The sequence below is a fragment of the Myotis daubentonii genome, chromosome 15 (genome assembly GCF_963259705.1).
Source record: "Myotis daubentonii chromosome 15, mMyoDau2.1, whole genome shotgun sequence".
Lineage (NCBI taxonomy): Eukaryota > Metazoa > Chordata > Mammalia > Chiroptera > Vespertilionidae > Myotis > Myotis daubentonii.
In genome coordinates, this window is record NC_081854.1 from 7,752,465 (window position 1) to 7,778,469 (window position 26,005).

The 26,005-nt window shown below is 55.1% G+C and overlaps 1 protein-coding gene across 10 annotated transcripts in view; it reads right to left on the reverse strand.

Moving 5' to 3' along the window:
• Positions 1-546: 546 nt before the first annotated feature.
• The window catches only part of SIGLEC11 (sialic acid binding Ig like lectin 11), a 32,974-nt gene continuing 7,515 nt past the window's right edge, over positions 547-26,005 (reverse strand). Inside the window, exons 1-9 of one of the 10 annotated variants that reach the window (XM_059665318.1) lie at positions 5,605-5,754; positions 5,133-5,519; positions 4,745-5,026; positions 4,552-4,599; positions 3,822-4,079; positions 3,392-3,718; positions 3,158-3,248; positions 2,744-2,939; positions 547-1,164 (exon numbers count right to left, since the gene is read on the reverse strand). In XM_059665318.1, the coding sequence (XP_059521301.1) occupies positions 961-1,164; positions 2,744-2,939; positions 3,158-3,248; positions 3,392-3,718; positions 3,822-4,079; positions 4,552-4,599; positions 4,745-5,026; positions 5,133-5,519; positions 5,605-5,653 (1,842 nt within the window). In that variant the 5' untranslated portion in view covers positions 5,654-5,754 and the 3' untranslated portion in view covers positions 547-960. Of the gene's footprint in view, positions 1,165-2,743; positions 2,940-3,157; positions 3,249-3,391; positions 3,719-3,821; positions 4,080-4,551; positions 4,600-4,744; positions 5,027-5,132; positions 5,520-5,604; positions 5,755-9,613; positions 10,829-11,789; positions 11,872-12,910; positions 13,011-13,449; positions 13,735-13,819; positions 14,075-14,338; positions 14,387-14,623; positions 14,903-15,116; positions 15,495-15,575; positions 15,634-20,044; positions 21,375-21,510; positions 21,644-21,744; positions 22,003-23,390; positions 23,436-23,603; positions 23,883-24,093; positions 24,478-24,556; positions 24,674-26,005 lie in introns of those variants that run through there. The other 9 variants (XM_059665320.1, XM_059665322.1, XM_059665326.1 and 6 more) reach the window with 9 other exon arrangements.

Consider the following 26,005-nt stretch of genomic DNA (forward strand, 5'->3'; position numbering starts at 1 on the left):
ACAGACTGTGACGGCAAGGAACTTTATAAGCAAATTCCGCAAAAAGAAGCTGTTGAGAACCAAAGCCGAAGGGACATGTAATTAAAGAAAGAGGCATGTGATGAGATAAACTACCATTCAGTTCAGATAACCAGCGAATGAGTTTGTGTGAAATATACAGATTGGGCTTCCAGGAGGCAGACTCCGAGAGGCCCATGTGCAGAGGTGGTGCCCCAGGGGCGGTCCCTGGGCAGGGGAGGGCAGGGGAGGGAGGCAGATGAGGCAGAGGGAGAACTGAGCTGCAGTGCAGCCCAGCGACAGCCTCATGCAGGCCTTCAGGGCGCCCCGGAGCTGGAACAGCCCTGCGGAGGGGGCCCCGTCTGGGCAGGAGGCCGGACCCTTGTCCCCGGTGGGCTTCCCTGGGAAGAGGTGTGGCATCCACGTGGTGCTCTGTGTGTGTGAGCACGCGCGCCTGCCTGGAGCTTTACCTAACTATTGCCGCAATGCCCCACAACAACCACTCAAGTTAGGTGTTTTTTAAAAAATATATTTTAATTGATTTCAGAGAGGAAGGAAGGGGGGGGTGTGTGAAACATCCATGATGAGACAGAATCATTGATCGGCTGCCTCCTACACGCCCCACACTGGGGATCGAGCTCACAACCCCGGCATGTGCCCTGGCTGGGAATCGAACCGTGACCTCCTGGTTCATAGGTGGACGCTCAGCTAGTGAGCCACATCGGCCAGGGTCCAGCTAGGTTACTGTGTCTGTGTTACAGAGGGGAGACTGAGAAGCAGAGTGACTTGCTCAGACTCATGCTCATAGTTGGAGACGGGCTGAAATTTGAGGCCAGTTCTGCCCATCGTGGCACCAGTGGGACACCCGTGTCGTCAGCTCGTTCTTGGGAATTGTCCCTGATGGCTCCCCTCCCAGAGAAGCGCTGGGCCCTCCAGCCAGGGGTCGCCGGAGCTGGGGGCCCGTTAGGTGCGGATCTTGATCTCTGCATACTCGGTGCTGGTGGTGGCCTCCTCGTCGGGCCGTTCCCCCGGCCTCGGCCCCTGGAAGCTGAGGGTGGCGTAATAGAGCTCCAGCTCCTCCCCCGAGGCGGGGGTGGCGGCAGCGGGGGGCGCAGCTGGGGGCGGGTGGTCTAGCTGGCTGCCTGGCCTACGCTCACGCTGGCCACCCTGAGTGGAGGGGGGAGAGGCAGTCACATTAGGGTGATGGGGGCTGGGAGTCAGCAAGGAGGGCCCACGAGCAAAGCCGGAAACTGAGCAAATTAGTCTTTCATCTGTTCATTCCACAGACATTGGCGGTGGTGCCCCTCTCCCCCATTCATTGAGTCAGCAGATATTTTAGGGAAGTGATGCCTGGCCCTTGGTAACGGACTGCCAGCCGCCTAGATTCCTCATAAGAGTCCACTAGGCCAGTGGTCGGCAAACTCATTAGTCCACAGAGCCAAATATCAACAGCACAAAATTTCTTTTGAGAGCCAAATTTTTTAAACTTAAACTATATAGGTAGGTACATTGTTATTAACCTAATTAGGGTGCTCCTAAGGCTTAGGAAGAGCCACACTCAAGAGGCCAAAGAGCCGCATGTGGCTCGCGAGCTGGTTTGCCGACCACGGCTCTAGGGCAACGCTAACTCTATTCTATTTGTCAGGTGGAGAAACAGAGGCTAAGTATCCCCAAATCCACACATTTAGTTGTTGGGTGGACCAGGACTCATGCCCGAGTCCCTCTGGCTTCAGTGCCGGCTGCCTTATGGGACAGCGGCCCTGTGCCGGGCCCTGGATGTTCACTGGGGAGCAAAGCAGACCGCCCCCCACCCGCCAGCTTGCAGCGGGGGAGCAGACGTGCAGGCGGCAGGCGGTTATGTTGCTCTCACTGCACGTGGCAACAGGAGGCACAGCAATGGGGCGGTGGCACGAGAAGGACAGGAATTTGCTCAGGCCCAGACTGCCCTGCCCTCGGCGGCCACTCGGCATTTCAGGGGTGCAAGCAGACGCATTCGTGAATTACGTCATGCACCCTACAAAGGATATTGAACAGTAAAGGGTGAACGCTGCCCCGAGAAAAGCTTGACCCTGTGCCCCCAGCACCTGGGAGGGAACCTCTAAGCCTCGGGGGACCGTGGGCCACACCAGGCAGTTTGTGTGATGGGCGGCGGCCGTGGGCCACGGGGCGTCGGCTTGACCTCTGTGGGGTTGGAAGCTGAGTCCAGCCACGTGACCGTCCCCCAACTAGAACTGGACATCAGGCTCGGGGAGCTTCCCCGGTGGGGTGCCCAGGCGTGTGGTCTCACGTCTTTGCTGGGAGACTAGGCACTGTCCTTGTCCCCTTCCGCCCGCTGTAATGAACCATGACCACGAGTATGACAACTTCTCTGAGTCTGAGACCCTCTGGGGAGTCATGAACATGAGAGTGCCTCGGAGACCCCTAAACTTGTAGCTGACAGTTATTTGGGGGTGATCCTTCTGGCGTCCTGTATTGGGGAGGAGAGAGGGGAAGGAGGAAGAAGTGGGAGGGGGAGACAGGGAGGGCCCCCCTGGACCTGAACACACTCAGGAAGATGGGCAGGTCCTTGGCTCTGAGGGGAGACGGGAGCGGAGGGGAGGGGGACTCCCGGCCGCCTGCCTGGTGCCTGGATTGATGGGGACCCAGGAGGAAAGGCCTGCTTGGGGCTCGATCATCTTAAGTCATCGGGGTGGATGTGGCCACGGTGTCCTGGGGAGATGGCATGGGGGAGGGGGGCATGACTCACCAAGGAGGCGGGACTCCGCGTGGAGGAGGCGGGACTCCGCATGGAGGAGGCGGGACTCCGCGCGGAGGAGGCGGAACCCCGCGTGGAGGAGGCAGAACCCCGCGTGGAGGAGGCATCCTTCTCACCAGCTGCAGCCCGGGGTGCGCCCCTCCTGCGGGTCTTCACTCTGAAGGGGAGGCGGGGACCCCTGAGCAGCCTGCAGGGCGCAGAGCTCAGCGTGCGCCAAGGAGGCTGGAAGGGCTGACCTCAGCCGGACGCAGGGGACGTGCCTGCACTGACTTTCACGATGAGAACAGGCTCCCTTCTCGGTGGGGATGGGATGGCCCTGTTCACAACCCCTGCACCACCCAGATCGCCCAGGCGGCCGTGTGGGGTTCCAGGCCCAGCCTCCTGCTCTCCGGGGACGACACTCACAGGAAGACGATGAGGCAGAGACCGAGCAGCCCAACCACACCAGCTCCCGTGACAGCGCCCAGGACGAATGCTTCCCTGAGCGCGGGCTTCCCTGCGGACAAATGGGGTTTGGGGTGACTCCCCTCCGCGCCCCAGAACCCTGTGCCCTTACTGGACTCTGCCCCCACCACCTCTTCCTTTCACCCCTTTCTTTCCTGACTCAGCCCCCCTCCCAAGCCCCACCCTCTCTCTTACCCACTCCTTCCTCCGTGGCCTCTGCGCCCAGCAGGCCCTGACCTGGCAGCAGCAGGACAGAGGCGCTCTGGGCCCCGTGCACATTCCGGGCCTCGCAGCTGAGTCTGAGGTCAGGGCTGAGCCCCTCGCGGAGGCTCAGGGAGCTGTTGGTCCAGGGCCCCGCTGAGCTGGAGGTGACCACGTGGGACGCGTTGCCATGGTTCCCCTCCAGCAGCCCCGCCCCCAGCCGCCAGCGCAGGGAGGGGGCCGGCTGGGCCCTGGAGGAGCAGCTGCAGTGCAGACCCTGGTCCTCCCAGGAGCAGGAGGGTCCCAGCAGCTGCGGGGGTTCTGTGGGGAGCGAGGAGAAGGGTTAGGGTTGCCTCTGTCCCCCCAGGACCTCGTGCGCCCCCCTCCCCCCTACACACACTCACACACACACACACACACTCACTCTGCACTTGGAGACGCAGGGAGGCGCGCAGGGAGCCCCGCGGGTGCTGAGCTCGGCAGGTGAATTCGCCTTCGTGCCGCTCCTCCACCCGGGGCAGCTCCAGGACCCCGGGCTCCTGGGGCTGTGAGGGGCTCAGGGACCGGTTGCCCTGGGCCCAGCTCAGTGTGGCGGGAGGGTTGCTGTCGGCGACACAGAGGAGGCGGAGCGAGTCCCCTTCCCGGACCGAGAGAGCCGAGCCGTTCCCCACGTGTTCCAGCTCTGGAGAGAGACGGAGCCCAGCGCAGGCCTCGGATCAGAAGTCTTCTTCCTATTTCTCTCTCCTCACCTTTTTAAAAAAAATCCTCACCCGAGTGTGTGTGTGTGTGTGTGTGTGTGTGTGTGTGTGTAAATACATTCTTACTGATTTCAGAGAGGAAGGGAGAGGAAGGGGGGGGGGGAGAGAGAGAGAGAGAGAGAGAGAGAGAGAGAGAGAGAGAGAGAGAGAGAGAGAATCATCAATGATGAGAAAGAATCATTGATGGGCCGCCTCCTGCACGCCCCCTACTGGGAACTGAGTCCTCAACCCAGGCATGTGCCCTGACCGAATCAAAACGTGACCTCCTGGTTCATAGGTCCACAGTTCAACCATTGAGTCGAGACTGCCAGCCTGAGGATGTTTTCATTGATTTTTGGGGAGAGGGGAGGGGAGAATGAGAGAAACTTCCATGTGAGAGAGAAGCATCCCCCTTACCTGTGTGGCTTCCTCGGGAGGCGCTGATGGTCAGGTTCTGTGGTGCATCTGGACAGAGGGACACAGTGAGGAACAGAGTCCCTTCCCCACCCTCAGGACACACAGAAACGGGAAGTGGAGAGACGGGCGCCTGTGTCCTTCCTTCAGCCCGTCCCCACCCCCACACCCCCCCCTGTGTTCTGGCCAGACTCACAGGACACATTGAGCGTGATGGTCCTGCTCACATCAGCCCCGGGGAAGGTGACCCGGCAGGTGAGGTTGGTGCCGTGGTCCTGCGGGCGGGGCTTGAACACGATATCCGGGGACTTAGAGGCCAAGGAGCCCAGCGCCCGGGTTCTGAGGGCAGCAGCCCCGGCCCAGGAGACGGTGCTGGGCCGCAGCGGAGCACAGGCCCCGGGCAGGGAGCACACCAGGTGGCCCGGGCGGCCGGCCTCCAGGGGCTTCTTGACGTGGATCTCTGGGGTCTGTGCCAGCGCTGGAGAGAGAGAGGGCGAGGCCAGGCCCAGAGGGCACCCCGTGTGTGCACCCCAACCCCGAACTGCTGCCCAGCCCGGTGGTCCACTCCTGGGACCGCTCCATACCTGTCACGGTCACGGTGAGCAGGTTGCTCTGATAGCTATAGTTCACAGGGCCCCGCTCCAGCCGGAAGTAATACTTTCCACTGTGTCCAGGCCCTGCAGCTGATATGCTCAGGGAGCAGTTGCTGGCCCCCGGGTCCCCGGAGAGGTCGAACGGAGAGGGTGGTTTCACATTACTTTTTATTTTCTTGTCTTGGTTGTTTGTGGCCATGAGAACATCTCTTCCAGCAGCCTTCCTTTTCTGGTACCAGTAGCCGTACGCTGGGGTAGAGTCGTTCCAGCCCACCCGAGGGTAGGACACCTTGCAGGGCACGTGCACGCACAGACCCGCCTGCACCGTCACCGAGTCCTGCACCTGCAGCTGGTATTCTGGATCCTTCTGCGGGGACCCTGGGGGGACAGCGGCTCAGCTGCAGCACCAGCCCCGCCCCAGTCCCAGCCCTGCCTGGCCCAGCCCCGGCCCCGGCCGACTCACCTGCCCACAGCAGGGGCAGCAGGGGCAGCAGCAGCAGCAGCAGCAGCATGTCCGGGCCGGCTGGGCTGTCCTTGGGCTGTCTGGCTTCTGGAGCTGCCTGTCTGTCCTGGAAGGAAGCGCCAACAGGAACCTTCTGGAGAAGGGGCCGTGGCCACGCAGAAGAGGAACCCCGGGAACTGCAAATGGCCTGGAAGATCCCCTCTTCGGACTTCTCCTTTCACGGATGAAAGTAACAAGGCAGAGAGAGAATGCATGGCCACCCTGCGTCATTCTCAGGGAGGACAGTCCCAGGAGCGGGCTTTTGGGGGCAACAGGTGAGTCAGGCTCCAGGTGAGGTGCTGGAAGCAGGCATTCATTCACTCACTCACTCATTCATTCATTCACCAGGGACACATCTATTCGATGCAGGAGCTGGAGGCAACGAGGACAGTATGACCTCCCAAACTCTGCCCTCAGGGGCCTCACTCTAGCGTGGCCCCAAAGCCATTGCCCCCCAGCCTCCCCAAGGACACGCAACTTCCTGCCTATCTCAGAGCCAAATCTTTAGTCCACACAGGGCTCCCAGCTCCACAGTGAGAAGTGGGGCCAGCGTGGCCAGAGTGACTCAGTGGTTGAGTGTCGACCTATGAACCAGGAGGTCACGGTTTCCTTCCCAGTCCGGGCACAGCCCAGGTTGCGGGCTGGATCCCCACTAGGGGGCATGCAGGAGGCAGCAATCCCGGTACATGTTGTCTCACACAGACGCTTTGCGCTACCCTAAAATACCACAGATTGGGGCAAGGGGGCGTTAAACAACAGAAATTTATTTTCTCACAGTTCTGGAGGCTGTGAAGTCCAAGGTTAAGGATCAAGGGGCCACCTGGTGGGAGCCCACTTCCTGGCTTGCACACGGCCACCTTCTTGCTCCTCAGAGAGAACACTGGTGTCTCTTATTTATTTATAAATACTTCAACCCACTCTATATTTTTATTTTTTATTATTATTTTTAATATTTTAATTGATTTTTTACAGAGAGGAAGGGAGAGGGATAGAGAGTTAGAAACATCGATGAGAGAGAAACATCAATCAGCCGCCTCCTGCACAACCCCTACTGGGAATGTGCCCGCAACCAAGGTACATGCCCTTGACCGGAATCGAACCTGGGACCCTTCAGTCAGCAGGCCGACGCTCTATCCACTGAGCCAAACCGGTTTTGGCTCTTCTTCTTTTTTAAAAATATATTTTTATTGATTTCAGAGAGGAAGGAAGAGGAAGAGAGAGATAGAAACATCAATGATTAGAGAGAACCATTGATCGGCTATCTCCTGCACACCCCCTACTGGGGATTGAGCCCACAACCTGGGCATGCACCTTTCACTGGAATTGAACCCAGGACCCTTCAGCCCGCAGGCCAATGCTCTATCCACTGAGCCAAAGCTGCTAGGGCTGGTGGCTCTTCTTATAAGGACACTAATCTTGCCCTGGCCAGTGTCACTTCGTGGTTGAAGCATCGGCCTCAGCACCAAAGGGTCACTGGTTTGATTTCATGTCAAGGGCACATACCTGGTTTGCAGATTCTATCCTCAGCCCCAATCAGGACACATGTGTCTCTCCCATTGATGTTTCTCTCTCTCTCTCTCCCTCTCCCTTCCTCCCTTCCACTCTCTCTAAAAATCGATGGGGGAAAAAGTATATCCTTGGGTGAGGATTAAATAAATAAATGAACAAATAAGGGCGCTAATCTTGTGTATCAGGGGCCCACCCTTATGACCTCCTGTAACCTTAATGATCTCTAATGGCCCTGTCTCCAAACATAGCCACATTGGGGGTTAGGGGTTGAACATGTGAATCTGGGGTAGGGGAGCAACTCAGACACAGCACTGGGAGAATTTCAGCACTGCCCACGTGACTCCATCGGGAGCGACAACTGGACGCTTGCACCTGCTCTGTCCTGGGCTGTGCCCTCTACACCTTTTCCCTTTGCAGATTTAATCTGTGTCTTTTTGCTGTGGAAAACCTTGAGTATAATAGTTTCTCTTAATTCACTGAGTTCTTCTAGCTGAGAGGTTGACATGCTTGTAGGTCTTGGGGGCTTCCAGAATAGTCTGTTCCCCCTCTTCAGGCTGTGGTGCAGGAAGCCACTGTTTCCCTACGTCAGTGGTTCTCAAACTTCTGGCCCTTTAAATACAGTTTCTCATGTTGTGACCCAACCATAAAATTATTTTCGTTGCTACTTCATAACTGTCATGTTGCTACTGTAATGAATCGTCATGTAAATATCTGATATGCAGGATGGTCTTAGGCGACCCCTGTGAAAGGGTCGTTCGACCGCCAAAGGGGTCGCGACCCACAGGTTGAGAACCGCTGCCTACGTGGGGGCAACAGAGTCCACCTGCCAGGGCCTGTGGATTCTGCAGACCAGGGCTCGGCGTCCTTGGGGCGCCCCCTGGTGGACTCATGCAGCAGTCCGCTCCCAAGGGCCCAGAGCTTGTCTGAGTTGGAAAGTTGCTGACCAGGCAAATGGCCGAGTTGACCAAAATTCCTAAAAGGAAATGGGGAGGGTGCAATCCGGAACCGCACAGAAAAAAGCATCGGTTCCCTTTCATCTGTAACCAGTTCCCCATTTCTCAACCACTAGTCCCTCAAACTTATGGTGACATTACTTCTTTGTTGTCGTTAATCCTCACCCCAGGATACTTTCTTTTCCTTAATGACATTACTTTTTAAAAAAATTCATTTTATTGATTTTTTACAGAGAGGAAGGGAGAGGGATAGAGAATTAGAAACACTGATGAGAGAGAAACATGGACTAGCTGCCTCCTGCACATCCCCGACTGCAACCAAAGTACATGCCCTTGACCAGAATCAAACCTGGGACCCCCAGTCCGCAGGCCAACGCTCTATCCACTGAGCCACACCAGCTAGGGCCCATTCTTCCTCTTCATTCCCAGCTTCCTCCCCAGGCCCCTGCTTCTCCTTAACTGGCCTAACCTTCCCCCAAAACTACCCTCTCTGTAGGTCACCCTGAGATTTTAGTTCCTAGTGGTGGCCGGACACGCTTGGTAGGTCCCCTAAGACATGTAGCAATTCACTGGGGAACTTCCTCTTTTGGGGACATTTCGGTGGCAAATGCTAAGTGGGATCTCAGCATTTTGCTGGCACAAGTTCAAAAGAATAAGACAACCAGAGGGGTGAGAGGAAAAGCACAGAGATGAGCCCAGCCCACTCCCACCCCTTCTCCTGACTTTTCCTTCCCAAGAGGAAGCCAGACTTTCCAAAGCCCCTCTGGGTTAGGTGTCCTGCTGGCCTAAGGCTGGGGACCTGGGGCTTGTGAGTTGGGATTCTTGGCAGAGCTGAGCCCAGGTGTGCTCCAGGACCACGGACAGCGCCAACCCTCTGGCCAGGAGCTACCAGGTCGATGGATCGCCCCCTAGAGGCCGAGCCTTGCCCTGTCTCATGTGGAGGTAAGGCTGGGGAGTGAGACTGGTGACATTCTGTCAAACTCCTCCTGAGTCTCCCCCTGGAACCGCCCTCATCCTAGGGAAGAGGAGACGGCTTCAGAGACACAGTGCATTTCTGAGAGGTCACTGGGCCCCTTGCCCCTCAGGCTGACTCTACTCTCTCCCCCTCCAGAAAACCTGTCAGACTCCTGCCCTGCCCCTACTTCCTCCCCATCATTTTGCTTTTAAACCCTTCCTTGTGCTGTCACGGAGCTTGGGACAACTCAAACATAATCGGTGAGCCTTTCTGTGCCTGGCACTGTGCCGAGTCCACTTCTTCAGCTCAAATGAAGAAATGAAGTATCAGAAGTTGGGTTGAGATACTGTATTTGGAGCTGGCAGGTCACACAAATATATTCTAAGTTTTAATTTATTCTACATAAAGGTTAAAGATTCAGATTGGGGAAAGGACCCTATGGCCTTAGTGGACCACAGCATGCAGACAGTTGTCTTTAAGAGCAGAGCAAACCAGGCCAAGGAGGAAAAAAAAAAAGAAAAGAAACTAGGAAAGCTGGATTAAAATTTTTTTTTAATGTTTGGAGTCAACAAAAAGAAAATTTGCACAGTGAAGAGGGAAGAAGCAGGAAGTCAACAGCGATGAGAAGTATTTGGAGCCAGTTTTTCTTCAAATCGACTGCTGACTCTGAGCAGTCACGGAGAAGCTAAGTAGAACATTCAAGAATCTCATGGGGCCCTGGCCGGTTTGGCTCAGTGGATAGAGCGTCGGATTGCAGACCGAAGGGTCCTGGGTTTGATTCCCATCAAGGGTACATGCCCGGATTGTGGTCTCAGTCCCCGGTAGGGGGCGTGCAGGAGGCAGCCAATCAATGATTCACTCTCATCATCGATGTTTCTATCTCTCTCTCCCCCACCTTTCCTCTCTGAAATCAATAAAATTGTGGAAGAAGAAGAAGAGGAAGAATCTCATGGGGCCAGAAACGAGGTCTTGCCAAGGAGGAGAGGCCCCGTAAACATCGCCATCTTGTGGTTAGGACTGAAAATAGATGAGACGCAATAGGGCCAGAACCTGGGTTGTGAATTCCCTCAGTCCTTGATGGGATGGTAGTGACCCACCTGCTACAGGCCACAGTAACGATGCCTGGAGGAGGAGAGTCCCACCCAGGGTCTACACTGTAGTCTGAATAATTTGTCATCGCGCTTCAGACAGGGTGCGATCCGGGAGACAGCCACCCAGAGAACTATGAGAAGACGGGATTTATTAGAAAACCCAGACCTTAGACCATGTGCCAGGAGCCAGGTAGTGCTGTTCTGGAGGGCGCGGGAGGGGGAGAGACAGCGTCACGGAGCAGCTCACCTGCAGCACAGGTGCAGGTGGATGTGAGAGCCAGCCCATCCCGTCTCTCAAACCCCATCGCCTGTCTTCTTCCTGCTCTGCCTGGGGCTGCTCATCCAGCCGTTAATGTTAATCAGGCCGCAAGGTCTCCTCACGCTTCAGCAATGAGTCCCGGACTTCTCTCCCCCGCCCCCCCTCACCTCCCACCCTCAGGGGCTGTGATGCCTCTGGCCAGCACCGAGCTCTGAGCGAGTCCTCACTGGCGTGCGCGCTTGACCTCTGAGTACTCGTGGGTGCTGGTGGCCTCCTGGTCTTTGGGCTCCCGTGGCTTCAGCCCCTCAAAGGTGAGGTTGGCGTAGTAGAGCTCCTGCGGCTCCCCTGACAGAGGGCCCTTCTCCGCAGGTGGCGCTTGGTCTGGGGGCGCGTCCGGCGGGAGGTGTTTCTGGGAGCCCTGAGTGAAGGGGAGAGAAGGGCGTCCGAGAGGCATGAGGCAGACATGGTCCCAAAGAAAAGTGGGGCTGATGGGAGGGGACAGTTTTTTCCTTCATCTTCTTATTGCGCGTACCCTTCTCATAGACTCGACTATTCGCTCATTCATTTAAAAAATTTTCTTTTGTGGAAACCGGTTTGGCTCAGTGGATAGAGCGTCAGCCTGCGGGGTGAAGGGTCCCAGGTTCGATTCTGGTCAAGGGCATGTACCTGGGTTGCGGGCACATCCCCAGTGGGAGATGTGCAGGAGGCGGCTGATTGATGTTTCTCTCTCATCGATGTTTCTAACTCTCTATCTCTCTCCCTTCCTCTCTGTAAAAGATCAATAAAATATATTTAAAATAAATAAATAAAATCATTTTAAAAAAATTTTTTTCTTTTGTTTGTTTTTGGGGGTTTTGTTCTTTTGGTGTAAAAAGAAAGAGACTTATTCAGGTGCTGGAGCCTAGGAGAATGTTGGGCTTTCATCTCGAAGACCATCCTCCTTCCTGCTCAAGCCTGCTGTTCTTTTCTTTTTATTTTTTTTTTTATTTTTTGAGTCTATTGCAGATGTTGACTAGACCATATCAAAGGCCTACTGATCATATTCCATTCCCTCAGAAACCCAGTGAGCACGATGCTCTCACTATCCCCATTTACAGATACAGAAGCTGCGGGAAAGGGAGGTGAAGTCATATGCCCACAACGGGAAGGAAGAAATAGTTTTGGGGAGCTGGATCTGGCAGCCTGAGCCTATCAGAGAGGTGAGGTGGGCTCAGTGGTCCGTGTGGCTGGGGCAGGAGGCTGACCATGGGTTCCGGGAAATGAAGGGGAAGTCAACTCCCAGCTGCCTGTCCAGCTGACCGCAGGGGAGCTCAGTGTGGACTCCTTAATGGACATGCCCAGCCCCCCCACACGGCATGAGAAGACACCCCGTCACTCACCCAGGTGACTGTGCCCATGACAGGCTCTTCATCATTCGTGACCTTTGGTCTCCCGGCTGCTTGCCTCCTGCGGGCTTTCACTCTAAGGGGAGAAGTCAGCAGCCAGAATGGCTCAGGCACAGGAGGGCAGCTGCCCCCACTCCCTGATGGACAACGGAGGCTTCCAGGCCCTGAGGCCAGACTCGGACCCTCCTGACATGCAGGTGAGGGTCCCGTCCCCCTGGATGCCGAGGGGTTTGGCCAGGACTGAATGTGCATCACCGAGGCCCCTCTCACACGCAGAGACTGTGCACGAGCCATCGTCAGTGTGATTCGTGGCAGCCAAAACGTCCAAGCAACCCAATGTCCATCAATGAAGGAACGGACAAATCAAATGTGCCCCATCCAAACCATGGAATATATCCTATATAATAAAAGGCTAAAATGCAAACCCACCACCGGCAGAACACTGGTCACTATGACACTCACTGACCACCAGGGGGCAGACACTGAACACAGGAGCTGCCCTCTTGTGGTCAGCACCGCTCAGCTAGAGCCTTTTCCCACCTCTGCAGCAGTCGGACATCCCCTGAGGCATCCCAGACTGCGAGAGGGTGCAGCCTGGGCTGAGGGACACCCCCAGTGCACAAATGGTGTGCACCAAGCCTCTAGTTTGTAAATAAAAAGCAATGCCGTGCTGACACATGAACCTTGAAAATCTCAGGCTACATGAAAGAAGTCAGTCACAGTAAACATGTATTTTATCATGGCATTTCTATGAAATGTCCGAATGGGCAAATCTAGAGAAACAGGACATACTGGTTGCCTGGGGCTGGGGGAGGATGGAGGCATGAGGACAATACAGGGATGTGGAGTTTCTATCTCTCTCTCTTTTCTTTTCTTTTTTTCAGACAAATAAGGTTTTAAACTTGACCGTGGTGATGGGTGCACAGCTGTGTGACTGAAGTAAAAGCCATTGAATCGGACACTTCAAAGACATCGGAGTTTTACCTCAATAAAACTATTACCCCAACGCCCGCCACCCACACTCCCCAGCCTCGCCTCTGGATAAGCTTGTGTTGGTGAAATTCTGTGACCTCTTTCAAACCCCTAGGACCCGGCTCCCTGCCCCGGAGGCTCACATGCAAAAGAAGATGAGACACACGCACAGGGACAGCAGGGCCATGGCACCAGCACCTCCGAGAGCCGCAGGAACCGCTCCCGCCTGGGGCACGGCCTTCCCTGCAGATGAGGGGGTGGGGGTAAGACATGCACGCCCGGGCCTGAGTCTCTCCTCTTCCCCCTCCTCCCAGCACCCACTGTCGGTTCTGTTCAGCCAGAGCCCAACTGAGCTCAGTGGATGAGCATCCACCTGTGAACCAGGAGATCCCGGTTCCATCCCTGCTCAAGGGCACATGCCCAGGTTGCAGGCTCCATCTCCTCCCTGTAGGGGGCGTGCGGGAGGCAGCCAGTCAATGACTCTCTCTCCTCATTGATGTTTCTATCTCTCTCTCCCTCTCCTTTTCTGAAATCAATCAAAATATTTTTTGGGGCTGGGGACAAGAGATGGAGGGCCCTGTCTTAGCAATCCCCCCTGTCCCCGCGCAGCCCCCACCCCCAGCCCCACCCTCTCTCTGACCCACTCCTTTCTCCATGGCCTCTGCCCCCAGCAGGCCCTGACCTGGCAGCAGCAGGACAGAGGCGCCCTGGGCCCCGTGCACATTCCCGGCCTCGCAGCTGAGTCTGACGTCAGGGCTGAGCCCCTGTTGGAGTCTCAGGGAGCTGTTGGTCCAGGGCCCCTCTGAGATGGAGGTGACCACGTGGGTGGCATTTCTGTGGTTCCCCTCCAGCAGCCCCGCCCCCAGCCGCCAGCGCAGGGAGGGGGCCGGCTGGGCCCTGGAGGAGCAGCTGCAGTGCAGACCCTGGTCCTCCCAGGAGCAGGAGGGTCCCAGCAGCTGCGGGGGGTCTGTGGGGAGTGAGGAGAACGGTCAGCGGTGCCTCTAATCTCCCCAGAACCCAGCTGTCCTGCCCCCCGGGGTCTCCCCACTCACAGGCCACGGAGAGGCTGAGAGAGACGCTGTGGGAGCCCAGCGGGTGCCGAGCTTGGCAGGTGAACTCTCCTTCCTTTGCAGGCCCCACGCGAGGCAGCTCCAGGATCGCGGTGCTGGAGAGGGGCGTGGCGCTCAGGCCTGGGGACCCCCGGAACCAGCTCAGCTCGGCAGGGGGGTTGCTGTCAGCCTCACAGCGCAGCCTCAGGGCCTCTCCCTCCAGGATGGAAAGGGATGTGGTTTGCAGATTCTTAAAGGCTTTGGGGAGAATGGTTATGAGGGAGGGAGGGAGGGAGGGAGGGAGAGAGAGAGAGAGAGAGAGAGAGAGAGAGAGAGAGAGAGAGAGAGAGGTGTGTGTGGAACACAGATGCAGGCACCCACCCACCAGAGGTGAGGGACTCGGGGTGCTGACTTTCATCCTTGCCCTTCCCACGTCTCATCCCATTCAAACTCCTGCTCCCCCCTCTGCCCCACCAGCGCCCGGGGCAGGTCCCAGCCTAGAGAGGAGGGGTTCTTTCCTACCTGGGTCGTTTCTGAAGGAGACGCCTATGGTGAGGTTCCCTGGGGCATCTGGGATAGAAAGACAGGGCCCCACTTCACATGGAAGTCACCCCAATAACTCAGAGGGGCGGTGGGAACCCGGAATGGGGGGAGCTCTCTTCTGGCCCCTTCCCACCTACATGCAGATCCATGCCCGGGTGTTCTCAGGTTAGCTCAGCCTCCTGCACACACACACACACACACACACACACACACGCACAGGCCACTCCACTGCCCCATGGACCCAGCACCCCCTCCAACACTCACAGGAGACATTGAGCCGGATGGTTCTCTGTGTGGCCACCAAAGATCCTTGGAGTTTCACCTGACAGGTGAGCCTGGTGCCATGGTTCCGGGGCCTCGGGGTGAAGGTGAGCACCGAGGAGAGGGGGGTCTGAGGGTCCAGCGAGTATACAGGGGCTCCCGCCCAGGAGAAGGTGAGAGGTCGTCCCCCTTCGCAGGCCCCTGGCAGGCTGCAGGTGAGCTGTGTGGGGCGGCCGGACTCCAGGGGCTCCCTTATCCAGATGTGGGGTTTCTCTGTCAGGGCTGCAGGGGAGAAAGGCAGGTGCCTGGGCTCCAGGGATGGGGACTCAGAGTGGGACCCTGAGAGACGCCCTGCCTCGGGCTGAGCTCACCCAGGCCCTGTGTCCCTTCAAACCACCCAGCGCCCAAGACCTGGATCAGGGAGTGGCCAGTGTCCTGTTCCTGCTCTAAGATGGGGTCCCCTGTCCCTGATCCTCTCCTAGGGCCCCTGCCTGACCTGTCACCTGCAACTCCAGCATCTTCTCTAGGTAACTATATCTCACAAGATCTTTCTCCATTCGTAAATAGTAGCGTCCTGAGTCACTCCTCCTGGCGTCTCTGATGTCCAGGGAACAGTTGTTGGTCGTGGGGTCCGCGAGGAGGAAGCGGCCTTGGGTCTCTCCCCTCACTGTTTTATTCCGGTTGCTCGAGGCCACAGGAGCAGCATACTTTATGTTGTCCCTCTGTCGGTACCAGTAGGTGTAGAATTTACTAGAGGAATGCCACGAACTCCACGGGTAGGAGAAGGAGCAGGGCACGTGGACACACAGACCCTCCTGCACCGTCACCAATTTCTGCACTTGGAGCTCATAGCCTGGCTGCTGCTGCAGGGACCCTGGGGGAGGGGGACACAGAAGCTCAGATGCAACTCCCGCTCTTCCCCCACCTGCCCTGCCCCCCTCCCTCAGCCACTCACCCCCCCACAGCAGGGGCAGCAGCAGCAGGGGCACCATGTCCGCCTCTGGCAGCGCAGTGAGTCCAGGACCCTGTGTCAGGGAGGGAAGTGCCCAGCTCTGGGGTGGGGCCTAGGACACCCCAACAGGAAGCCCTGGGGGAGAGACTGGGGTCAGGCTGGAAGGGGAACTTGGCCACCACAGGAGTTGGAGGTGGTGCCTGAGAAATCTTTCTGTCTCCCCTCCCCACGCCCCCCCCCCATGACCCTGCAGGCAAATGTCCTGAGGCCCTGGGAGGCTGAGTGGCTTGTCCAGAAAGTGACCCCCTTACAGAGGATGTGTCAGTGGGGAGGCAGGTCGCCCAGGGCCCAGCACACTCAGAGCTGGTCCTGGGGACTCGGTCGGGGGTGATGGGGGGAGGGGGGGACCTGCCCTCCAGCTGAAACTGTGGAACATTCTGGAAAAAGATCATTTTAATATTTTTTTAGACCAAGTGGGAGCAAAAGAGAGAGGAATTTAGACCCAAGTCCAGTGGAGGGTGGAACCCAGGGGCAGAGCTGAGTGGTAAAGGCCTTGGCTCTGAGGGCGTCTTGGGGACGTGGGACGCACCTGTGTTGGCTCAAGGGTCTGAGTGTCTGAGGGACAGCGAGGGCGCATAAGCCCCATCGGAAACGGACGCCCCATTTGGCAGGACCTCAGCACAGCAGCAGCACTCCTGCCTGAAAGCTCATGAAAATCCACCTTCCTGGCCCCTCATCGCTGGGTCCCTTTTCAGAGCCCCACCCAGGCCGATGGGAAGTGTTCCCTTTCTGCTCCATCTGTGTCCCAACCCGGGCATCACAAACCCTGACATTCCATTCCCGCTGCGGGAGCACATAGTGGGGCTTCTGTGTGCCTCGCTGCCCTTGACTGATGGAATCTCATGGGAGGAACCAATGAGCACGGGGGGATGTCAGAGGCCTTCAGGATAACATCACAGTCAGCAGGAATGCAGGAGGCTCCCCTGGCGGGATAGGGGGTGAGCTCAGCAAGCCCCACACCTAACCCAGCAGCACCGGGTCCGAGTCCAGCAAGGCAAGAGCAATATTTAAAAGCCATGGAAATTCAAATAAAATAAAGCTGCCTTTCTCCATCAAGGAAATGGGATTGAGAAGAGAGTCAGCAAGGTTTCTAGACCCAAAATCACATTGCAAAACTCAAATGCATCCGTATAGCAGTGGCCAACGAAACACAGGATGGTATAAAAGGTGTCATGGGATTCTCATAGCCACTTGGCCTGGAGGTCAAACCCTCCCTGGGATTAGCTACAACAATCAAGGTTTAACTATAAGACTGAGAACAAAGACCACTAGGGAGTGCACCAAGGAAGCATAACAAAATTTGGAGACAAAGAAACAGGACAAAATTGTCAATGGAAGATATAGAGTTCAGACCCACACATTTAAGGTCTCTCAAGAACTGTTTAGAAGCCGCCGATAAACTTAATGAGATCTACAAGAAAACTAATGCGACCCTCGATGTTATGTTGGGGAACCAACTAGAAATTAAGCATACATGGACTGAAATGACGAATATTATACAGACTCCCGACAGCAGACCAGAGGAGCGCAAGAATCAAGTCAATGATTTGAAATGCGAGGAAGCAAAAAACACCCAACCAGAAAAGCAAAATGAAAAAAGAATCCAAAAATGCGAGGATAGTGTAAGGAGCCTCTGGGACAGCTTCAAGCGTACCAACATCAGAATTATAGGGGTGCCAGAAGATGAGAGAGAGCAAGATATTGAAAACCTATTTGAAGAAATAATGACAGAAAACTTCCCCCACCTGGTGAAAGAAATGGACTTACAGGTCCAAGAAGCGCAGAGAACCCCAAACAAAAGGAATCCAAAGAGGACCACACCAAGACACATCATCATTAAAATGCCAAGAGCAAAAGATAAAGAGAGAATCTTAAAAACAGCAAGAGAAAGTAACTCAGTTACCTACAAGGGAATACCCATATGACTGTCAGCTGATTTCTCAACAGAAACTTTGCAGGCCAGAAGGGAGTGGCAAGAAATATTCAAAGTGATGAATACCAAGAACCTACAACCAAGATTACTTTATCCAGCAAAGCTATCATTCAGAATTGAAGGTCAGATAAAGAGCTTCACAGATAAGGAAAAGCTAAAGGAGTTCATCACCACCAAACCAGGATTATATGAAATGCTGAAAGGTATCCTTTAAGAAGAGGAAGAGGAAGAAAAAGGTAAAGATACAAATTATGAACAACAAATATGCATCTATCAACAAGTGAATCTAAGAATCAAGTGAATAAATAATCTGATGAACAGAATGAACTGGTGATTATAATAGAATCAGGGACATAGAAAGGGAATGGACTGACTATCCTTCGGGGGGAAAGGGGTGTGGGAGATGTGGGAAGAGACTGGACAAAAATCGTGCACCTATGGATGAGGACAGTGGGTGGGGAGTGAGGGCGGAGGGTGGGGTGGGAACTGGGAGGAGGGGAGTTATGGGGGGGGGAAAGAGGAACAAATGTAATAATCTGAACAATAAAGATTTAATTAAAAAAAAAACCAAAAACTGCAACAAAAATAAAAAGTAAATAAATAAATAAATAAAAGGTGTCATGGACACATCAAAACTTACGATGTTCCTGGAACATTCAGAGATGCACATCACAAATATACGGTATGCCCTTCCTCATTGGAGGAAATGGTACATCTGTCTGGGAGGACTTTACAGGTGGAAATAGATAGCCCTGGCCGGATGGCTCTGTTGGTGGAAGCATCCTCCCTACAGCACATTGGTTGCAGGTTCAATTCCAGGTCAGGGCACATACCTCGTTTCCATACCAGCTCAGAGCAAGTATGGGAGGCAACCGATTTATGTTTCTCTTCTCTCTCTCTCTCTCTCTCTCTCTCTCTCTCTCTCTCTCTCTCTCTCGTTACAAGGTACAGACAGAAATGCAGAAGAGGAAATTTCCCCATGAGCTGTGCCAGGTAAGATGGGCCTCAGGGGCAGAGAAGGGGCCAGGCTGACTCACCTCAGAGCACAAGGCCCATCCTAAAGCAGCCCACACGAAAGCACTGGGGGAAGGAAGCAACCATTTCACATTCAAGAGGGGCCACAGAATCCATCCCAGAGAGAGGACTCTGTGTGTGTGTGTGTGTGTGTGTGTGTGTGTGTGTGTGTGTGTACACGATTTACAAATAGACTAATGCCAAAACTTTTGTGGAGGTGAGACTCACATGACATAAAATTTCTAATGCTAGCTTTGGGTGTGTGACCTTCGGAGCTGCTTATCACTACACTTCCCCCATCACTTTCTGTACCGCGGGCCTACTATGCTCCTTCCCCATACCTCCCTGTCCGTGTAGGAATCTGATGTGGGGTTTTGAATATGAATGCCCTGATGCACCAGGCGAAACCCCCACAGGCCTAAGGAGTTCTATCATGGTTCTGGAGGATTGCTGATGTTGAGTCTCTTTTCATGACATTGTTGGCCATTTGTAATCATCTTTGGAGAAATGTCTAGTCAAGGTTTAGCTCATTCTTCAATTCTGTTACTTGGGTTTCCTATGTTGTCTTGTGTGAGTTTGTAATAGATGCTGCATATTAACTCCTTAACAGAAACATCTTCTCTCCCATCCTGGAGTCTGGAGTCTGGTGAGAGTGTCCTCTTTTGTTCAGGTGTTGAAGTTGGTACAGTCCCACTTGTCTATGTTTGCTTTCCTTGTCGGTGCTTTTAATGTAAATATGCAGGAAATCATTGCAAAATCCAATGTGCTGGGATTCCCACCTATGTTTCCCTCTGAGAGTTTATAGTGGTTGGTATTATATTTAGTTCTTTAATACATTTTTGCACAGAGGAAAATGAACTGTGATGGAAACCCAGAACTGCATGAGGGGAACTGCTGTGAGGGGTATTTTTCAAAATAGTCATTGTTTTCCTGCAGTGGGTTCTCAAAGTAGAACCTAAAGACGCTGAGCTCACAGAAAGAGAGGAGAACGGTGATGCAGGGGCTGGGGGCGGGGAATGGGGAGATGTTGGTCAAGGGTAACTTTCAGCTACAAGAGGAACAACTCCTGGGGATGTACTGACAGCATGGCAAGTACAATTAACAAGATTGTATTACATACCTGAAAGTGGTTATGGTTACACATCACTCCTGTTATAACCATAAAAATTATAACTATATGAGAGGATGGAAGTGTTGATGAACCTTATTGTGGTAATCACTATATAGGTGCATCAAATATGCACATTGCATATCTTAAACTTGCATGCATTCTATATCAAAAATATCTCAGTTAATCTGGAAATAAAATAATTGTTTACATCCAAGTAATTATTAATGTTCTCCAACGTTTATCAAATTTATAGCTGTAAGCTATAGGCAATAACAATACAAAATGCTGAGAGTATAGGTGGATGTGTCTTAAATGTTGAAAATGATTATTATTCAAGAATGGATATAGTCCAGCCGGTGTGGCTGAGGGGGTGAGCATCAATCTATGAACCAAGAGGTCATGGGTTCAAATCCCGGTCAGGGCACCTGCCTGGGTGACGGCCTTCCTCCCCAGTAGGGGACGTGGAGGAAACAGGCGATCAATGACTCTCTCCTCGTTGATATTTCTATCGCTCTCTCTCCCTCCCAATTCCTCTCAGAAATCAACAAAAATATTTTAAAAGATAAGAAGAGATATAAATACCAATTGAAGAATAAGTACAAGGAATAAACAAAATCCCTCACTTGAAACAGGTCTAACAGGAGCAACAACAACAAGAGGAGATCCAGCTATAACTGGACTCAAGAAACTCCAACCGACACTAAAGAGTAAAATCAATGGTCATGTGATATCACAGAAACGTTCTCATTTATGATTAAATGCTGGGATGTGTTATGACAATAATTCTGAGGTTGGCATCTATCCACAGTGAGAGGAGAGCTGCTCCCAACTCTACTGCGTATCAGCACCTACAGAGGGGAGACCAGAAGCTCAGGTGGTGACCAGGTAACTCCTGGGCAAGGGGAGGATAAGCTGCCAACTTCAGTCCGTCTCTGGGCCTGAGAATGGAGAGAGGGGAGCAGGGGGTGGGGGGATGTGGGCAGAACCAACAGAGAGAAAGAAAGATGCGGGGGGAGGGGACAAGTCAAATGGGAGAAGCACAGGCAGAAACAAGGGGTCGTTCTTGGGTGTGTATTATTGTTTATTTCTGTGTCTTAGGATGTTTTGAGCCATTAAACAGATTGGAAGCCAAGGAGACACAGGGCCTCCCAGGGCGGCCCATTCTCAGAGACAGCAAAGAATTCCAGATGCAAACCAACCCATCCTGAGCCCATATTCCCATCCTCCCCACCTGCCCCAAATCACCCAGGACCTGGGACCAGACACACAGAGACCACGCCCACAGGCCCATCCCCACACCAGCTGGTCCTGAACGGCTCACCCTGCCCTGCCTGTGTTTCCCATGGGAACACAATCAAGGCCTTCGCTAGGCAGCCCTGCACCTGCATCTGCTTCCTGAGGAAAACCAGGGCTTCCCGGGCACAGTGGCCCCTCCTCTCAGGAGGTGAAAGGAGGAAAAGTCTTCTCTCCATGGCACTGACTCCCCTTGGCGTCACTCAGTCATGTCCACACCCTGAAACCCCAGGGGCACATTGGAGGCAGGTGAGTCAAGAGATTCCAGGGAGAAGGTGACATTGACGTCCCAGGACGGTCCCTCTAGCCTGGTCTCCACTCCTCAGTCCCATCCTGAGAGGAAGGAAGGGTCCATCAGGAGCTCTGCCTCCTGCTCCGGGGGCCTCCACACCTGCGGGGCCCACACAGGTGTCAGCTCAGAGACTCGGCCACTTTGGCTCTAACTCCAGGCAGAGCCGGACACCACGGCCCCACCTGCACCTCAGGGCCAATCCCTGACCTTCCCCGGGAGAGACAGGCCTGCTCACCTGGTGTAGTAGAGCCAGGTGAGGACGTAGGTGAGGAGGAAGCCAGCCCCCATGAGGGCCCCTCTGATCAGGGTGAGGACCAGGGGCCAGGAGCCCTGCTGCTCCTCGGTCACACATCTGCAGGGAGGGCTGCCTGGGGATGACGGGAGAAAGGTGACGTTTGTCTAGCTGTCAGTCCACCCACAGCCCAACACCTAACCAGGCGGTAGCTCCTATATCTGTCCTGAAACTCACTCTGCACAGAGAGGCTGAAGGAGACGTGCTGGGAGCCCAGCGGGTGCTGAGCCCGGCAGGTGAACTCCCCTCCATCTCCCGCCCCCACGTGGGGCAGCTCCAGGACTCCAGGTGCTGAGGGCTGGGGCAGGTTCAGGGTTCTCCCCTCCTGGGACCAGCTCAGCATGGCAGGGGGGTTGCTGTCAGCCTCGCAGAGCAGGAGCAGGGACTGGCCCTCCAGGACAGGCAGGGATGTGTGGTTGCTCAGGGTCTTCAGGGCTGGGGAGAGGAACACAGAAGGTGGCTCAAGAGCCAGGGACCCTGCTGGTCAGGCCCGGCTCCCAGGAAGAAGGGGACTGATCTGAGGGTGTACAGGGGAGGAGTGGGGGGGCCCCTCAGGTGGAGATGCTTGAAGAATAGAGGCAGCCCAGCAGGTGAGAGGAGATGCACGGACACTAGCAATTCTGGTGGCAGAAGGCCCAGGAGCACCAAGAGCTTGATGATGGTGGAGAGGAGGCGGAGTCAGGGGGCCTGGTGGCTCTAGGGCAGGGGTGGGCAAACTTTTTGACTCGAGGGCCACAATGGGTTCTTAAACTGGCCCGGAGGGCCGGAACAAAAGCATGGATGGAGTGTTTGTGTGAACTAATATAAATTCAAAGTAAACATCATTACATAAAAGGGTACGGTCTTTTTGTTTGTTTGTTTTATTCATTTCAACCGGCCAGCAGGGCCGTAGTTTGCCCACGGCTGCTCTAGGGCCTCGCTGAGGGCATCGGGCTGTGCCCTGGGCTCCCCAGAGAGCAGCTAGGAGCTGTGCACAGGGAGGCAGAGGGTCAGTGCTGAGACTAGAAGATACTGCTGGGCCGCGTGGGTTCGTGACCACAGAGAGGAGACTGGAGGCGGAGGCTGAGGAGCAGGCTGAGGCCAAAGGGCCCCGGGTCCAGGACAAGGCTGGTTGGGCTCCAGGGCCCGGGGCAAGCAGAAGAGGGAAGTGATATGAGGAGTGAAGTTTCCTACAGTTGCTGACAGGGTGAGACTGGTGAGAAAGGGAAGCATCTAGAGTGAGCCAAACCACACCGGGGTTAAATGAGGTCAAGAGGCACCAGCAAGAGGTGCCTACTGAGTCCTGGACGGTGTCACTCAGTGGTTAGAGCGTTGGCCTGAGCACCAAAGGGTTGCAGGTTCAATTCCCAGTCAAGGCACGCACCTGAGTTGCAGGTTCCATCCCCAGGTGGGGTGTGTACAGGAGGCAACCAATTGATGTGTCTCTCACATCAATGTTTCTCTCTCTCTCTCTCTCCCTCCCTTCCACTTTCTCTAAAAATTAATGGAAAAAATATCCTCTGGTGATAATTTTTTTAAAAAAAGAAAAAGAGGTGCCTACTTATGCAGACCTGTGGCTGGGCTAAATTTGTGGGCGGCATCAGGACTGGTCAGGATGGGCCGGGGACCTCAGGGGGAGACCTGGGGAGGTGAGCATGCCCGGGGGAGTGGGGAATGGGAACATGGCAGCCTCCTGGAGACAATGACCGGATCAGAGATGAAGGAGGACAGGCAGACCCACCCCGAGGGGCTGCAGGGCCAGGGAGGAGGGTCGCACCTCCAGGCCCTGAGCTGGCAGAGGCCCCACCCCCCTCCTTCCCCAGAGAGGAGGGAATGGCTCCTACCTGTGCAGTTTCCCTGGGAAAGCCTGACGGTCAGCAGAGGAGCGTCTGGGGAGGGAAAAGGTGCTGAGACCGAGGGGGCATTAGCCCTTTTCCCCAGGGGCCCTTAAGGGGGAGGGCTGGGGTTTTACTTCAGCAAAATCCTCTGGGATAGGGAACCCAGGACTGATCCTCCCTCTGCCCCATGGACCCAGCCCCCCCCCCCCCAACACTCACAGGAGACATTGAGCCGGATGGTTCTCTGCGTGGCCACCCAAGATCCTTGGAGTTGCACCTGACAGGTGAGGCTGGTGCCATGGTCCCGCGAACTCGGGGTGAAGGTGAGCACCCGAGAGCCCAGGGTCTGGGGGTTCAGTGAGTCCACAGCGGCTCCCGCCCAGGAGAAGGTGAGAGGTCGTCCCCCTTCGCAGGCCCCTGGCAGGCTGCAGGCCAGCTGTGTGGGGCGGCCAGACTCCAGAGGCTCCGGTACACGGATGTGGGGTTTCTCTGTCAGGGCTGCGGGGGAGAAAGGCAGGTGACTGGGCTCCAGGGGTGGGGACTCAGAGCGGGACCCTGAGAGACGCCCTGCCTCGGGCTGAGCTCCCCCAGGCCCTGTGTCTCTTCCCACCACCCAGGGCCCACGGCCTGGACAGGGAGTGTCCAGTGCCCTGTTCCTGCTCTAAGACGGGTCCCCTGTCCCTGATCCTCTCCAGAGGCCCTGCCGTACCTGTCACCTGCAAATCCAGCTTCTTCATTACGTAATTATATTTCACAGAATCTCCTCTCTCCACTCGGAAGACATAGTGTCCTGAGTCGCTCCTCCTGGCGTCTCTGATTTGCAGGGAACAGTTGTTGGTCATGGGGTCCGCGAGGAGGAAGCGGCCTCGGGTCTCTCTCTTCACGGTTTTATTCCGGTTGTTCGAGGCCACAGGAGCAGCATAGACTGTGTTGTCCCAGTCCCGGTACCAGTAGGTGTAGAGTTCACTAGAGGAATTCCACGAACTCCACGGGTAGGAGAAGGAGCAGGGCACGTGGACACACAGACCCTCCTGCACCGTCACCGATTCCTGCACTTGGATCTTATAGCCTGGCTGCTGCTGCTGCAGGGACCCTGGGGGAGGGGGACTGAGGTTCAGATGCAGCCCTGGCCCCTCCCCCACCTGCCCAGCCCCCCTCCCTCAGCCACTCACCCCCCCACAGCAGGGGCAGCAGCAGCAGGGGCACCATGTCTGCCTCTGGCAGGGCAGAGCGGGTCCTGGTCCCTGTGTCAGGGAGCGAAGTGCTCAGCTCTGGGGTGGGGACTAGGACACCCCAACAGGAAGCCCTGGGGGAGAGACTGTGGCCAGGCTGGAAGGGGAACTTGGCCTCCACTGGAGTTGGAGGTGGTGCCTGAGAAACCTTTCTGTCTCCCCTCCCCTGCCCCTCCTGACCCTGCAGGCAAATGTCCTGAGGCCCTGGGAGGCTGAGTGGCTTGTCCTGAAAGTGACCCCCTTACAGAGGATGTGTCAGTGGGGAGGGAGTTACCCCAGGGGCCAGCACACTCAGAGCTGGTCCTGGGGAATCGGGGGTGGGGGACCCACCTTCTGTTATAATGTACCCCGTGAATCACAGAAGGATGCCTCAAAAAGTCGAATTAAAAAGTTTCATTTATTGCAATCCGGGACTACCAGGGGGCATTTCGTTCTCCCAAATCTCCAAGTGATAAGATGGCCGCAACACCAGGTTTATATGGGCAAAAATCACAAAGGTATTGATTACATCCCAGGGTTTGGAATGAGGGCCCCGGTTTGCACAAAGCAGTTACAGAAGCGAGATTAATTATAGTTTCGGGTCTTGGGACCACTGAGTTGACAGGGAAACATTATCTGGAGACCTCAGGTCTTGGGATAATTGTGCTGTCCTGGTTCCCAGGTACAGAGGAATTTGCTTTCTAAACCCAGTAAGATCACAATCAATGGGATATTCACTTTACAATCAATAAGGCGTTCAATCGAATGGGATGATTTATATAATTCAGAAAATTGAAGTAACTTTTCAATTGTTAAGCCAAACAGCAGGATTAGAGTTAAACTACAGTTTCTACCTGAGATGATTACTACCATACTTCACTCCAGGCGAAATGGTAGAACATTCTGGAAAAGGATCATTTAAATATTTTTTAGACCAAGTGGGAGCAAAAGAGACAGGAATTTAGACCCAAGTCCAGTGGAGGGTGGAACCCAGGGGCAGAGCTGAGTGGTAAAGGTCTTCGCTCTGAGGGCTTCTTGGGGACATAGGACGCACCTGTGTTGGCTTCCAGGGTCTGAGTGTCTGGGGAACAGCGAGGCGCACAAGCTCCATCAGAAACGGACACCCCATTCGGTGGGACCTCAGCACGGCAGCATCATTGCCCCCTGAAAGTTCATGAAAATCCACCTTCCTGGCCCCTCATCGCTGGGTCCCTTTTCAGAGCCCCACCCAGGCTGATGGGAAGTGTTCCCTTTCTGCTCCATCTGTGTCCCAACCCGGACATCACAAACCCTGACATTCCATTCCCGCTGCGGGAGCACATAGTGGGACTTCTGTGTGCCTCGCTGCCCTGGACTGATGGAATCTCAAGGGAGGAACCAGTGAGCCCGGAGCTGGGGGGGGGGGGGGAT